Source organism: Seriola lalandi, unplaced genomic scaffold (assembly GCF_002814215.2).
Source record: "Seriola lalandi dorsalis isolate HSWRI2012SDOR001 ecotype SW California unplaced genomic scaffold, Sedor1 jcf7180002054332, whole genome shotgun sequence".
In the NCBI taxonomy this organism is placed as follows: Eukaryota; Metazoa; Chordata; class Actinopteri; order Carangiformes; family Carangidae; genus Seriola; species Seriola lalandi.
Genome location: NW_019524885.1, coordinates 1,308,461 through 1,323,514, shown reverse-complemented (window position 1 = coordinate 1,323,514; position 15,054 = coordinate 1,308,461). Strand labels below are relative to the sequence as shown.

Sequence of the window (15,054 nt, the reverse complement as noted above, 5' to 3'; positions counted from 1 at the left end):
AGAAGAGGGGGGGGGGTGATGCAGAAGGGAGAAAGGTTTAAAGGATGAGTGAAGGGTTAGGGAGGGTCCAGTGGAGAGGGTGGGGGGTGTTGGGAAGAAAAGGTGGAGGGAGTGAAGCGTGAGGACGTGGACACTGTTCTCTGACAATTTAGCACAACAGAAAATGATCTTTAGGAATACTTATAACTTTTAACTTAAAGCACCATAATGTAAACTTACTTAGGATGTGTATAGATGGTACTTCAAGTCAACTGTGGTGCTTCTAGGTCACTTAGGATTACACTGAAACACTTATACTACTAAACAAGCAGTTTTGAAAACATGTTGATGTTTCCTAAGGTTCAATAAACCACCAATCTGTGAAAGTGTGATCATTTTATTCTAACTGAAAGGTGATGTTTTGTTTTGTTCATACACTTGTCTTTTGATGTGAAATCATTAACTTACTGCACATCAATCATAAGCACAACTGTTTTATTAAATGGAACTGACACAAAAGCTGAGCTTTTATTTTGTAGAGCTATCCCCCAGTGCAAAGTCAGCAGAACCAAATACAAAGAAACAAAGATAATAAACTAAACACAAGCCGTTCACTATCATAACGTTTAGCTTTTTCTTTCAACGAACTCTAACTGAAACTAACACAAAAATCTGGAGTAACAGTATAACTAATCCTAAACCCATTAATACCAAAACTAAAATTAATTTTTTATTACAGCATAGCAGTGTTATGATAGTAAAACTAGTCTAAAATAAAAACCAAAACATAGTAATTCTATCATGGAGACTAAAAGTCATGTTGACACAAGAATCGACTTGATATCTAAATTGAAGCTGATACTAATGCCTAATGCCTATTGATACTAATTACAGTAAATTACAATTAATCTACATTGTTTCTTAATAAAAACAATGAATTTGAATTCTGGGCTGTAAATTGTCATCTTTAAGCATATGTCATTCATATGTTTTATTAGACATGAAAGCTTTGATGTAACTTTTGAAGTTCACATGAGATTTTACCAAACTTTGTGCAAACGTGTGCGCATCTGTGCCTATCCGCTCTCGATCTGCACGTGAGTTTGTCGTGGTTATAATCCAACTTGGCGGCAGCCCAAAACATTCCCGTCCTCCCTTCCTCCCTCCCTCCCTCTCTCTCTTCTCTCCCGTCCCTCACCCTCCTCTCCTCCCTCTGTCTTACCAGGTCTTGGTATGGCGTGCTCTCCAGAGGCAGGTGGGCTGGTCTGGGGCTGCGTGGCCAGGACGAGGTGGTCGGGATCGGGGTCCGTGCAGTCCGAGAGGGGGGCCGACATGCAGCAGGTGGCATCTAGTGAGCAGGAGCACAGGAGGGGAAATGACACATGGTCAGAGGGACGTTAGAGGCCGAGTGGGAGAGTCACACGCACACACACACACACACACACACACACACACACACACACACACACACACACACACACACACACACAGCCACATACAGCCACACACAGCCACACACAGCCACACACACACACATACACACACACACACACACACACACACACACACACACAAACACACACACACACACACACTCTCTAACATCAGCTACATGCTGATACACACACATGCACACACATCTCAGTGATGTGTAACCACACCCACACTCTGACAAACACACACTCACACACACACACACGCACACACACACACAAAAACACACACACAGCCCAGCCCCCCAACAGAGAAACTAACCACACCCCCGAGTGACCCTGCCCGCCCCTGTTCCACACACACATACATACAAAAACACACACACCACCTAACTCTCCTCATCTCTGTTTCTGTGTCCACGGCAACTCTAGCACCCCTGAGGTTCAATGCTTATGCAGCAGAAGTATGCGTGTGTGTGTGTGTGTGTGTGTGTGTGTGTATGTGTGTGTGTTTGTGTATTTGTTACTGCTTTGTGTGTGTGTTTGTGTGCGTGTGATGTCAGGAACAAAGCTTTAGGGGCTTACAGGGCTTGTTGGTGAATAGAGGGGGATAAAGCCAACGACTGCAGGCTGCAGAGTCATGGCCTTGTGTGTGTGTTAGCTTCAATAGTCTCCCTAAGCCGAGGTTTGTGTGTGTATGTGTGTGCGTTTTAGGTGCATGTGTGTGTTTGTGTGCAGGCACATATATGTCTATGGGTGTATTTGTTGGGTATGGCTTAGTGTGTGTTTGGGGGTTCAGGAGCGTGCTCTGGCCTGCATCTCTCCTGCCTCAGCGAGACTATTATCCACACACACACACACACACACACACACACACACACACACACACACACGCACACACACACACAAATAGAGAGAGGGACCCCATTGCTAGGAAACAACAATAACTCAGGGGTGGACACCATCCCAGTGAGGTGTGCGTTTTTAGTGTGTGTGTGTGTGTGTGTGTGTGTGTGTGTGTGTGTGTGTGTGTGTGTGTGTGTGTGTCATTGCTCATACCTCCATCCTGGGTCATCAGACTCTGAAAGAGAGACAGGAGAAAATCCCTATGAGCCTTAGTGGAGTGATCTTTTTTGGAATTTATGAAAAATAATAATGATTAAAAGGCTTTCTATCACAAGATATATTATTTAGAAGTATGAGTACTACATATGATGACATATTTAAAAATGAGATAATATTTCAGAGCTTTGCTCAGTGGAAAGCATTGGAGGACCACAATCCCTTTCTGTCTTTTCACATTTACCACCACCATCTAATGTTTTTCTCACTGATTTGGGGAACGATGCTTCTTTAGTAGTATTTACATTCAGTCTCCTGTCACTGCTTTAAAAATAACCAGTTATGTTAAAAAGTAAATGTTATTATAACCCTAACCCTGCCTTGGTGCTACTCCCCTCAACATTCAGCATCTGCAGCAACATGACTGCCATGTTTATTTTTAATTAAGGTTTTACAGTGCAATTAAAACTTAACAGTTCTGTTTTGTCATTTATATCTAGCACGCTTGTGTGTGTTTTTGATTAGAGGCAAGAGAGCTATATGACATTTTCACAGTTTTTTGTTTACTGAGGTAATTATAGTGTAATGAAAGAAGAAACTGATAACAGATTGTAAGAACTGAACACCCCCTGCAGGGGGTGGCCTAGCTACTACACAACAGTAATGTCAGTACCGACTAGTTGGAGCTGAATGATTTGAACCTTAGCGTGTTTCTTTCAAAGCCAGCAGTTAGAAGCTTTCAAAGTCGTTCATGTTCTTGTACCTTCTGCAGGTCTTCTATGGAGCGCTCCGTCTCTTTCAGACGTTCTCGGAGAACCTGCTCTTTGGCTGAGATCTGAGACTCTTCACTTTCAAGTGTACCGATTTCAGACTCCAGCCTGTAAACACAACAGAGTAAGAGAACACCCTCTGTCAGGACATTGGAAACGTTGCAGAATCTGAAAGATTGCTGCCCCAAACAGAAAAAAAATCCTCGAGGGTAAACGTTAGGGAATCAACTCAAACCTAAACAAGTTGAAAGTATAAAAAGACTCACATTATATTTACACTTGAAAATGTATTACTAGAGACATCTGTGGTTAGCTAGTCCGAAAACCCCTTTTATTATTTCGTGTAAGTAAAAATACACAACAATACATGCCCTTCATATTGTTTCTGCTTTAGGATATTGCTTGTCGAGACAGATGCACTTACATTCTGCTGTACAGTATATCATGTGGTTGAAATATGCCTCAGGCCACCTGGTTCAGGCCCTCAGATTTCAGTTAGATGGGGGGAGGGGGGCTTTGCCTGATGGAAAAACCTCCAACAGCAGTCTAATAGTTTATTGGGCACCACAGTTTAATATTGTCCAGAATGATGAGCTGTCTTTAATACAAATTACCAATGCTTTTAGAGGTTAGAAAAAAAATATTTTAAACATTTGCTGAAGCAGCTTCATTGTTTATTTAAAAAAACATTTGGCACATTTATGGCAATAAAACTCAGCAGTTCTGCACAATATTTTATGTGATTATGATTGAGTTGTTTGGTGAGATTAGTCTGACATGGAGCCTGAAGAATTACGTGATCCATACTAGGTATTCACCTGAATCCTGATCTGAGCTGAAGTCTCAGTGTGATTTCAAGTAGTCCATTCAACCTTATTCCAGTATGAGATATATAACAATTTATTATGTTTTAAGCATCATACCAAAATGACTTGTATGAAATGTATTATTAGTGAACAAAACTCCTAATGCACAGCCAATGTTAGTGATCAGGTGCTGATTGGTCGCAGTCACAACTTAAGTGATAATCAAACCTAACCACCGCAGACTGAGATGACTTCACTGTGACTTTTATTACTAATTGTAAGGTTTTGAAAAGATCAATGTTGACTGCTGGTAGGAGACAGATATTGGAACCATAGTCTCGGCGGTCAAAGTCATAACACTTTGTTCTATAAGAAATGTTGCTACTTCCGCCCTTGCTACTAAAGAGAAACTTAGAAACATCCATACAACCAATTCCGTCATTATTTTCTGTCCGTCTGTCTCAAGACTTCAGTAGGCTATCAATCCCGAAACTGCACCGAAAATAGTCCAGTTTACACATCCAAGATCACACACATTCATGCTCACGAGGACATTTAAGAGATGGATGTAACAACAATACTAGGAAGCAGCCAGGGAGGAGGACCAGGGTTGCTTCCTCACTGACTGCCAGCGCTCAGAACACTTCAGACATACACTCCTCTGGGACACAAGGAATTTGTGTGTCAGTGTGTGTGTGTGTGTGAGTGAGCATGTGTATGTGTAAAAGAGATATCATGGTTCATAACAATAACATAAACAGTGGACCTTCCCACAGCAGCCAAGAATCAATAAGAGTTCACTCGTCGTATCAGTGACCATGAACAAGCTCTAGCACACACTGTCCTCGCTGCACTGTTTACTATTTTGGGGGGGGGCATTTATCTGAAGCACTTGACAGAAATATGCATGCACAAGTTTTAAGGATGAATAGGCCCAATTCAACCGTCAGCTGTGATGATTTATGTGTGTGTGTGTGTGTGTGTGTGGGTGAGTTTTTTTTGGATTTGTTTGGCGCTAACAAAAAGAAACCAGAAAAAAAAACCTGGTGCTTTGGCGCTGATCACTGAAGTTTGAATAAAACAAATCCGCACAGTTCACACTCGTCGCGTCACCATCTGCCAGTGTTTCTACTCATGTCTTGTGTGATGTTTGGATGTTAAAGCCAGGACTATTCTGCGGCACTACAAATACTTGATTTCAAAGCTTTAATAACTCTGAGGACCAATGCACATCTGCATTAATATGCATGCTCTCAGACCAAAGCTGAATGCTATATTGTATATTGTTTGCATGCAGATTGCAGTAGAGGTTGTGGTATTGGTTCGGATGCAGTGAGAAGTAAATCTTTTGTTTGCTGCATCTGTCACTCTTGTTTGTCTCTGCTGAATGTAATCACGCAGTACTTACATGTGAAAGCCTATTCGCATCTGAATATTGAACAAAAACATAAGACCAGTTTCTTATCATATAATTGTCCTTATGTAACTCTGCCCTTAAGCCATTGTCTGGATCATAATAATCAGCACAGTTCAGGGTCGTTCTGTGTTATTTGAAATCAAGGGGTCCATGTATTCAAAAACAACAGTCTATTGTCTTTGCTACAGCACAAATGTAACAAATATAGCAACATGCAGTACAGCTATTATAAAACTACTGTCCATTGTGAAGACAGCCAGCATCTTATCAGAGTGTATTGTCCAATATAATACAGCACACCAAGCTCATGTTGGACTGGAAGGTGATCGCAACTCAGCTGCTTAATGAAAAATGTATTTTGTTTGAACCTATAGTAAACTCTAGGTGGCATTATGCAGGTGAAAGTCACTTATTATAACCACGATACTTACACTGTTACTTTTCGCAATCTTATCTTTTCTTTGAATAACTTTTAAGAATCTTCTCCAGCTTTATATCTGAGTGCCTCTTGTGGTCTAGAAGTAATGACTGTAGTAGTTATTTCTAAGTATAGCAATGCTGGACTGTACATCCTATATTTAACCGTAGCCTTGTTGGCATGAGAAACAATTACCCAACCTCGGAATGAGTTGCAAGGACTGCAGCACAATGTGAAATCAGTTTATCTAAGTAGACTACTTGAACTTTATTTGTAGACTATTCTAGACAAGAATTTTTTTTTTTACAGTGATGTTGTAAAATTCCCTCAAGTAAACACGTGATGCCACACAATCCGTCTGTCCACAGAATGAAAGGGAAACGTAACCTGCAATGGACACATCAGTATGGCGATAGATAAACACGGAAGAGGAAGAAAGGTGAGAGTGATGGGCAGGGCACATCCATCATTGGTTTGAAGGATTTCAATGATTACATTCACACCAACACTAAATATTCTCGTGAAAGTACTACTTTCAAATAAAACGCTGACATAGTTCAGAATCATTTCGCAGCAAGATTAGACTTCTGAGTTCTGGGTCTGGACCTATAAAATTATGGGGTTTTTGAGTATTACGCATTTCGCATGTTTCAGGACAAAAGAGTGCAGGACATGCTAACTGGACTTGCGGAAGGACATAAGTAAAGCAATTTATGCTTCATTATCCATCCAAAATATCAAGTTGTAGGCTATGTAAAAGCCTTTGTGTTAACTACCAACCAACCTGCAGCAGTGAGTCTCAGCACACTCTGCAGAAAAAGCCATTAGTGGTATAGCAGGCCGACTACAGCTGAGGCTAGTGCCTGTGTCTGGCAGATTCATTTTTCAAGTCTTAAACACACACACTTGACCAAGAGCAAGCTGCTTGTGCTGACCTCTGATGGAACTGACAGCTGGACAGGAAGAAGCTGCTGTAGCTTATTAGCTGCGTTGCATCATCCACTTTTATTTAAGCTTCTCTGTAGTAGTATAAACTGCTCCACAAAAGACGAGTGGTTTGCAGACAGTTATGAGACGTTAGTCATTGTTACAAATATATCTTTTGAATGAACTTGAAGCCTGCTAACTGTCAGTTCTCTGGCAGAGAGCAGAGATGTGCACAGTTTAAAAAAAAAGAAAAGAAGAAGTCCCCAAATACATGAAACCTTTGAGAATGAATTAGTCCCATCCCTGTCATGCTCACACTGACACTGGACACACAAACTAACACACTAACTGTACAATGTTTGTCGGTAACTGTGGTTGTAGATTAAAGATCCCTCACTCGTTTCTTGTTTTATGTCTTTTCTAAGCACAGCAGATGTCTGTACACCGCTCCCTCCCGCGCCGCTACCCGCCCCTGCTCCTCCCTATCTCATTTCCTTCTTTTCCCTTTCTGACGGGAAATGGATTTTACTTCTGCTTCCTGTGAGCTGCATGAGGTCTTGCAAAAATGGTCGAGATGCAAGATTTGTGACCGGAGGAGGATGCAGGTATTTCATCCTATTCCATTACTCCTTTAGTTGCAGTATTGTTAGGAGCATCCTACAAGGCAAATTTTAGGGTTAGGCTTGGCATCGATTGCGCATAAATCCTTGCCAATAGCTTATAACACTGAAATAAATTGTCTTATCATAAATTTAAATCTTTGAAATCTGTCACTGCCAATAAAAAGGCACTCTAATATCACTGCTATACTTCTGTAAGGACTCATACTGTGTCTGTGGTACCTAATGAGTTCATCCACTCTAAAAAATATTGACCAGGTAGAAAGTGTAAGTAAGAAATGGATGCGGACAGGGGAAGGTGAAAGTGTGAAGGCAAATAGCTGAACATCTAAAGTACACAAATAAAATACTATTTGTATTACAGGATAAAATGCAGTCTTGAAGAAACTAAAGCCTAAAAATGATTCCAAATGTGGATCAACGCTTCTCAACAAATCCAGACCTTCATAAGCTTTGTAAAACCTCTAAAGGCTTGGGGTTAGCATGCACTAGAAGACTACGTGATTGGATTTAGATTTAGTGTATCTTTGACTGCGTCTACCCTCTTACAGTGAGAAAGGTTAACACACTGCTCATGCTTGTGTCTGGCACCCTCTAGTGATCAAACCTCAAACATGACCAAACCGTGAGCACAGACAGAGAACAGGTAACATGATGCAACTGCTTTTTAAATGACCCGTCATGCTGTTACAACACTGGAATGCATGCGTTAAGTACATTTGAGTTAGTTCATTATTGAAATACAAGAACATACAATATCAATAGCAGATATACTATATAGATAAACTATATAGATATACTATACTATACTGTTTATACTGTATATAAACAGCTGTACGGATCATAAATACACACCAAAGAAGTCTAGACTTGTTTTCCTAGTTGCAGAGTAGGATATGTGGCTTTCGGATGTGTGTATTGTGTGTGTGTTGAGATGGGGCCATGACCTCATGCTGTCCCTCCTTTCCTCTCCTCATTATCTTTGCCTTTTCTTTTACTTCCTTGTCTGGCTGTGTTGCTATCTCTGTGGCAATCCTGAAAGAGACCAGTGATGTCACTGTCCCGCCCTGTCAACCAACCGCAGGACAGTCGCCATGGATACAACTGGGTGGGCAGCAACTGCTTTCCACATCATACAGGAGGAGGAGGAGGAGGAGGAGATGGAGCAGACATCTGGTTTAATGTGTGGTGAATGTGTGTGTGTGTGTGTGTGTGTGTGTGTGTGTGTGTGTGTGTGTGTGTGTGTGTGTGTGTGTGCGTGTATGAACATGAGTCCATGTGCACAAAGTCTGTCAGTGATACAGAGACAGACAAAAGCAACAGCAATGACAGACTGAGGGTATAATGGAGGAAGACGGTCTAACCGCACCATAAAGAAGAGTGTTTTTAAACATTTTACTGTGTGTGTTGTGTGTGAATGTAGCAAAGTTGCTTTCTAGGTAAAGTTCTTCTCCTGACGTTTTGAGGATGAAATAATCTACAGTCCAGACTGTAAGTATTTGAACAGTTACACATTTTTTGTTCTTCAAGCTAAATGAAATAACGGAGTGTGTAAAAGTGTCAGCTTTAATTTGAGATAATGAAAGAAGCGGAGTGAGATGCTTCAATTGGGTTAAGAAGTAATTGGACGCTTGGCAACGAAATATTTCTTAGCCAGTTGTGTGTCAGTTCAGCATTAGTTCAGGCATAAAACAGCTCCCACGTGACTCAGAGTTGTAAGATGCCATTTAGATTAATGTGGAGTTGTCTGTCAATATGAGGAGGTGACGATGAAAGTGAAGAAGATAAGAATAATAATAATAAGAAAATCTAACAGAGAGATATAAAACACAGTTGCTTTCCCAAATTCATCAGCTGGGTTCGTCTTACGGATGATGAATGAAAAAATAAAAAAAAAGCCTTTATGACCACAAAGCAAGTGGAGAATGCTTTCCAGGATGTGGGCGTATAACAATCAAGGGGAGACTTCATGACCATATTCTCAGATGAGTCACCAGCCCAGCTCATCAAAACTCACTGGATGACATTTCATCATTCAGCAGGACAAGGCTCCAACACATACGGCCAAAGCAACCAAAGAACCTTTCAGTCTGAAGAATGTCCTCGACTGACCAAATCAATCACCTGATCTCAATCTGACAGAGCTGGCTTTCACCTTCTGGAGACCAGACTAAAGGCAGGGACACTCCACAATTTCAGGCAGCCATTGACAGTGTCATTACACATTAAAGTAATGATTTTATAACAAATATATATTTCAGTTGTTACATAAAACGTAACATTCGCCTCTATCTATCAAAGTCCTTACTAACATTTCTGTTTTCCATTTCAGCTTATCAAAGCTGCATCATGTATCTCCACTCTGTCCCTTACACTCTGCTTCTTCCTGTTTCCTGTGCTGTTCTGTTTTCCAGATCACAAACATGATGTGAAGAGTGACATATATTAGCATAAAAGCAGATAAGGAGCACCTGCTGTACCTGCATCTGCTGTTCGCCCATGTTCATTTAACAAATTAAATTCACATCACTCAGAGGAGTTGTAGGCGTAGTGTACATTACCCACCCCACTTCTCTTTCTCACATTATATTTGGCCTCAAGTTATGATCTTTTTTTATACCCTGCTCACACAGTCAGATACAGTGGCTGTAACTCATACACTTCTGTGTTGCTTCCTACTTTTGTCATGAGGGATTAACAGTCCTTGGCTAAAATTCACACACAGAACTAAACATACATTATTTATATCAGCCCAAGGTCTTCATCATCTGCCCAATTGTTTAGAGTTTAAAGTCTACACAAAGACAAATTACAGGTTGTGGTGTGGGCATAATGACAGGCCCAGTTACTAATCTATACAGCCAAAGCTCTTTATTACAGGTGGTGGTGAGAAAACATTGCATAAGCTATAATTTACTTAAGATCAAATAAGTGTTAAACAAATAGTAGTAAAACTACAAATGTGAGTAGTTGGTCAGCAGTAGTAGCACTTTGCTATGTTTCAACTCTGCTATTATGTGCTCTTATGCAGGTAAACTAGCACTTTGAATGTGTTATTAACACCATGTCCCTTCACTAGACACACAGTCAGTGGGTTTGAATAACAATATATCCCACTTTCTGATTGATAGAAGAACTGTCTCAGAATCCCAGCTCAGTCCTTTAGATATAGGACTGTATTCTCAAATAATATTTTATTTCCACTTGATTACTTAGTTATGTTTAATAGTTTGATAGTTAAGTTTATGAAAAGTCCCAAAAAAGTGAGAAAAGCCTGTTGCAATTTCTGAGAGCTCAAGATTATGTCCTCATGATGTCGACCAACAATCCTGAATCCAAAGATATCCAGTTTACAACGATATGAAACAGAGAGAGTCTCTAACACCAGCTTTCACCATGTTTGGTGTTCGCTCTTGATTAAACAACTGAAATAGCTGCACACTAAATACACTCAAGGTTTAACAATTCACTGTCCTTTAGCCAAAATAATTAGTGTTAGTTCATGTCTTTTTTGACAGTCTCATTTAAACTGGCTTAAATGAGAAGACTCAACACAAAAGCAGGGATTATACGGATAAAAGCCAGATCATAAACACTCCAGTGTCCCGAGGGAATGATGAGACATTTGTGTTTTGTTCAAGCAAACGGCCGTGACGGAGTACAGTGCTTTCTCATTCCTCTGTATACACAACCTGTTTTGCCTGAAAAGATTTGTTTTGACATCAGGATAGATACCAAATGTACGATGTTAATGACTTCTGGAAACATGAACCGAGCACCTACGTTTCAAACTGAGACCAAAAAGAAAACAGGAGGCTGCACTTGATCTGATACAGTAAACGTCCAACGTGACACGTGGTTGTCCAGTCAATCCTAACAAGGTCTCTGGTCTGAACTTTGTCACTGCGTTCTGGGACTAATTTTGGACTTTGAAGCAGTTTAGTCGTCTCCGGTTTGTTTCCACTGCACATGCATTTGGTTCAAGCTAAAAAAAAGTTTCTGAAATGTTGATTAACTCAGAAACAAGGGCAGGTAGACTTTCTATCGGTACACAGCTGAACTGCACTGCACTTTTCTAGCTCAGTTAAAAACTATGTGCTCTCATACTGCCACTGCGAAGACAAATATTCTTAGAACGTTATGTAACACGATCCAGGGCACTTCAATGGGCTGGTTGCAATAAGTATAGTTTGCTGTAGTCAGACTTCCTGCTTGTCCATATGTATCTTACAGACTCCATTTGTCAGTACAGATTGTAACTAAGAGGTATTCTGGTCTGGTAATTGATTGATAGTTAGAAGAGATAGGATGAAAAGTTATTGATCCCCTGTAGAAATAAGGTCAGAGCAGGACTCAAGGGAAATTAAGAATAACAGTGTCAGCACACACATAGGAAAAGAAGGGAGATCCCGTAACTATGTGCTGCTAACAAAGGAAAGTAATAGGATGGTAATAAAGGAATAGTTTGACATTTTGTGAAATATGCTCGTTTGTCTGCCGAGAATTAGATGAGAAGATCGACACCACTCTCATGTCTGCGCAGGAAATATGGAGCTAAACCGCCAGCAGCAGGTTAGCTTAGTTTAGCATGAAAAGTGGAGATGGGGGGAAAAAGTTAGCCTAGAGGTTGCTAGGCAACCAGCCAAACTCCAAGAACTCTGCCTGGCCAAGAAGCATAAAATCCCTCCCCATAAAACCAGAGCATCTTGTTTTTACACTTTGGTTTCTGTACAAATTAAACAAATTTGCTTTAGAGGCGCTGGAAAGCAGATTTTCTCACCACTGGAAAGAGCCAGGCTCGCTGTTTCATCCTGTTTCCAGTCTTTATGCTAAGCTAAGCTAACATGCTGGCATCAGTCTTCTCACTGTACTCTCAGCCAGAAAGTTGATAAACATACTTCCCAAAATGTCAAGCTATTCCTTTAATATAAGATATATGGTCGATTATAAGAGCAGAACGTATGGGACAGAGTGTATCAGTAACTTACATACTGTATATTTAGACCTGCTCACAGTTCCTACTGCTATAATTAAAACTTGACTGGGGGTTAACTACATGTGAAATACATGCAGTGTATGTTATGAACAACATAATACATAAAGAGGTTAACTACACAGCTTTGGAAATTCATGTCTTCATCTTGCTGCAGCGGCCTAGTTTTTTTAATTTTTTTATCACTGCTGCAAAATATAATCAAGCTCCCTCAAATGTTTTCCATAAAATAAAACATTCTGATTCCTGAATAAACAAAATGAAGACTCTGCAAAACACTTCTGTGAAGAGTTGAGAAACTTGTCCTGTCGCTGTGGCGGGACAAAAAACAGACTGCTCCCCTACAATGGCGGCATCTGCATGGAGCTGTCTGTGCATTATGAAACAAGCAATGATCCAAAAGCAGCACAGTGTGGACACAGGTCGGGTCAGTGCCACATTGCCCCGCTGTATCCCTCTCTCTCTCTCTCTCTCTCTCTCTCTCTCTCTCTCTCTCTCTCTCTCTCTCTCTCTCTCTCTCTCTCTATGTTTACTTAGCCTGTGCATGTAATGATAGGGATATCTGTAAAACTACCACTGCTGCCGCCGCACTCTCTCATTCTGTCTCCCTCTGTCTGTTTGTTCTCCAGGCTCTGCAAAGTTAGCATCTCCTCCTGCACACAATGGCTGCTCTTTCTTCATCGCTCTGTCACAAACTGCCTCTATTTCCCATCTCTTTTTTCCCTTTCTATGCCTGTGCTCTCCAGGCTGAATGACCTTAAGTATGTGTATGAAATAATCTGCACAAAGATTGCACTGTTGCCCCCCACCCTCCTTCACCCCCACTTTATATGATTTCCAGTTTAAGGTCAACAGCGCTTACAATACCACACAAAGACGCCGCTGTTGTCCTCTTTGTTTTTTGTTTTTGATAATATGTTTTCCATTAGGTTTGCATAATTGTATGGATAAAATGAAAGGACTGTTTTCCTTTCTTGCTTATTTTCTTCATACAGTTAATGCTCAGTTGCACTAGATCTGCTCTCTATCAACAGATACAGCTGTTCCTCCTCTGTCTGTCACTCCTGTTTATGTGTTCTCCAGTGCATGAAACGATACGAGTATCTGCGAAAGAGCCGCAGCTTTGTCTTTGTCACTTTCTGTCATTAAAGTGTTCGCTAGTGCCTGTGTTATTAGTCTAACTGCCATAAAAGTGGGACGGACAAGACGTCTGGGCTTCTGTGCTTTTACTTACAAAACAGTGGAGTCTATTTCAGAAATGTTTATAGGTGGAGGTAGGTGTTGTGTTCAGAGCTTTATACACACACACACACACACACACACACACACACACACACACAGATAATGCAGAGTCTACTTTCGTCCCAACTATTTGCCTCCGTCCCTATCAGTAGTGGAAAGACTCCAGTTGCCTGGGTTATGGGATATTTTGGGATGTTGTCCCACAGAGTGTAAATATAGATGCCACACCCTCTGCCTGAAATGCACGCACACACACACACACACACACACATGCACACACATACACGTGCACAGACGGGCATGCGCTGCCCATCAGTGTCCTGTCCTGTCGAAAAACATCTAAATGGAAATATCTCTCGTCTTCACAGCATGCCATCACACCCAAATGAATGACAATTTGTAACTTAGTAAAATCATTTTGTCTTCAAGTGTAGGATCTGTGTGACTGAAGGCACTCCTTAGACTCCCACACACATGCTCTGTGACTTTATGTTACCCAGAAGATTGTTTCCCGAAAAAAGCCCCGAGAATTTAATCCCAGACAGCTGAGCTCCTCTTAAAGCGATTTGCAGCACACATCTGAGACCCTGGTTCACAATGGTAATTGCCTGAAAAACATTGCTCCTACTTATGTATAAACCTGCAGGAAAAATGCCAGGTTATCTGATCCTTACTAGAAGTTGGGCCTGTGGAGAGAGAAGCTCAGGGTATGACATGGAAGAGTGAGTGTGGTTCGTTGTCAAGATAATGACTGATAGATATATGTGACTGGCTTACATCGTAAAAAGGCCATTACTTGGGATTGTGTCTAAAACAAAACAAGGGATCGTTGTATCACAAAGCAACCACCGACTTCTAGATTCAGACAGAAACTCGGAAAGTAAGACGGTCACTGTGATTTTGAAACTAACTGTTTTTGTGCAAACAGAGTTTTATTGATTAATTCAGGTCTTCCTTGTCATACAGTTGTCTAGGGAAGTGACACAAATTGGACCACAGACCCCCATTTGACAAGATATTGTCCCAGGATCCCCCATCCGATAAGATTTCTGCTTTTAGATGTTTTATTGCAGAGAGTGCTTGAAACCCATGACTAACATAGTCATACATGCTGTCACTGTCTTACTTATGGATGGGATTATAGTGAAATTTAATTATTCCCCTTTTTGCTGGAGACCCCTACGAACCTCCTCAAGTACCCCAGGGGACCCCCCCGCCCCCCCTTTGAGAACCCCTGGTCTAGGGGACTATTTCATTTCAGGCTTTGGCTTTCTCCTTCCTGTCTGTTGACACACTGAGGAGCTGAATAAAGCAGGATTTGGCTCCACTCTAAAGCCTCTAAACTCTACAAAAAAGTGAAACCTGACCTGAAACAGATGACAGTGTA

General features: G+C 41.0%; 1 protein-coding gene across 3 annotated transcripts in view; it reads right to left on the bottom strand.

The window, feature by feature from the left end:
• palm2akap2 (PALM2 and AKAP2 fusion) overlaps window positions 1–15,054 on the bottom strand; it is a 72,297-nt gene that overhangs the window by 38,551 nt on the left and 18,692 nt on the right. For all 3 annotated transcript variants that reach the window (XM_023407259.2, XM_023407258.2, XM_023407260.2), the window contains exons 4-6: window positions 3,238–3,352; window positions 2,472–2,493; window positions 1,202–1,327 (exon numbers count right to left, since the gene is read on the bottom strand). In XM_023407259.2, coding sequence (XP_023263027.1) covers window positions 1,202–1,327; window positions 2,472–2,493; window positions 3,238–3,352 — 263 coding nt within the window. The remainder of the gene's footprint in view (window positions 1–1,201; window positions 1,328–2,471; window positions 2,494–3,237; window positions 3,353–15,054) is intronic.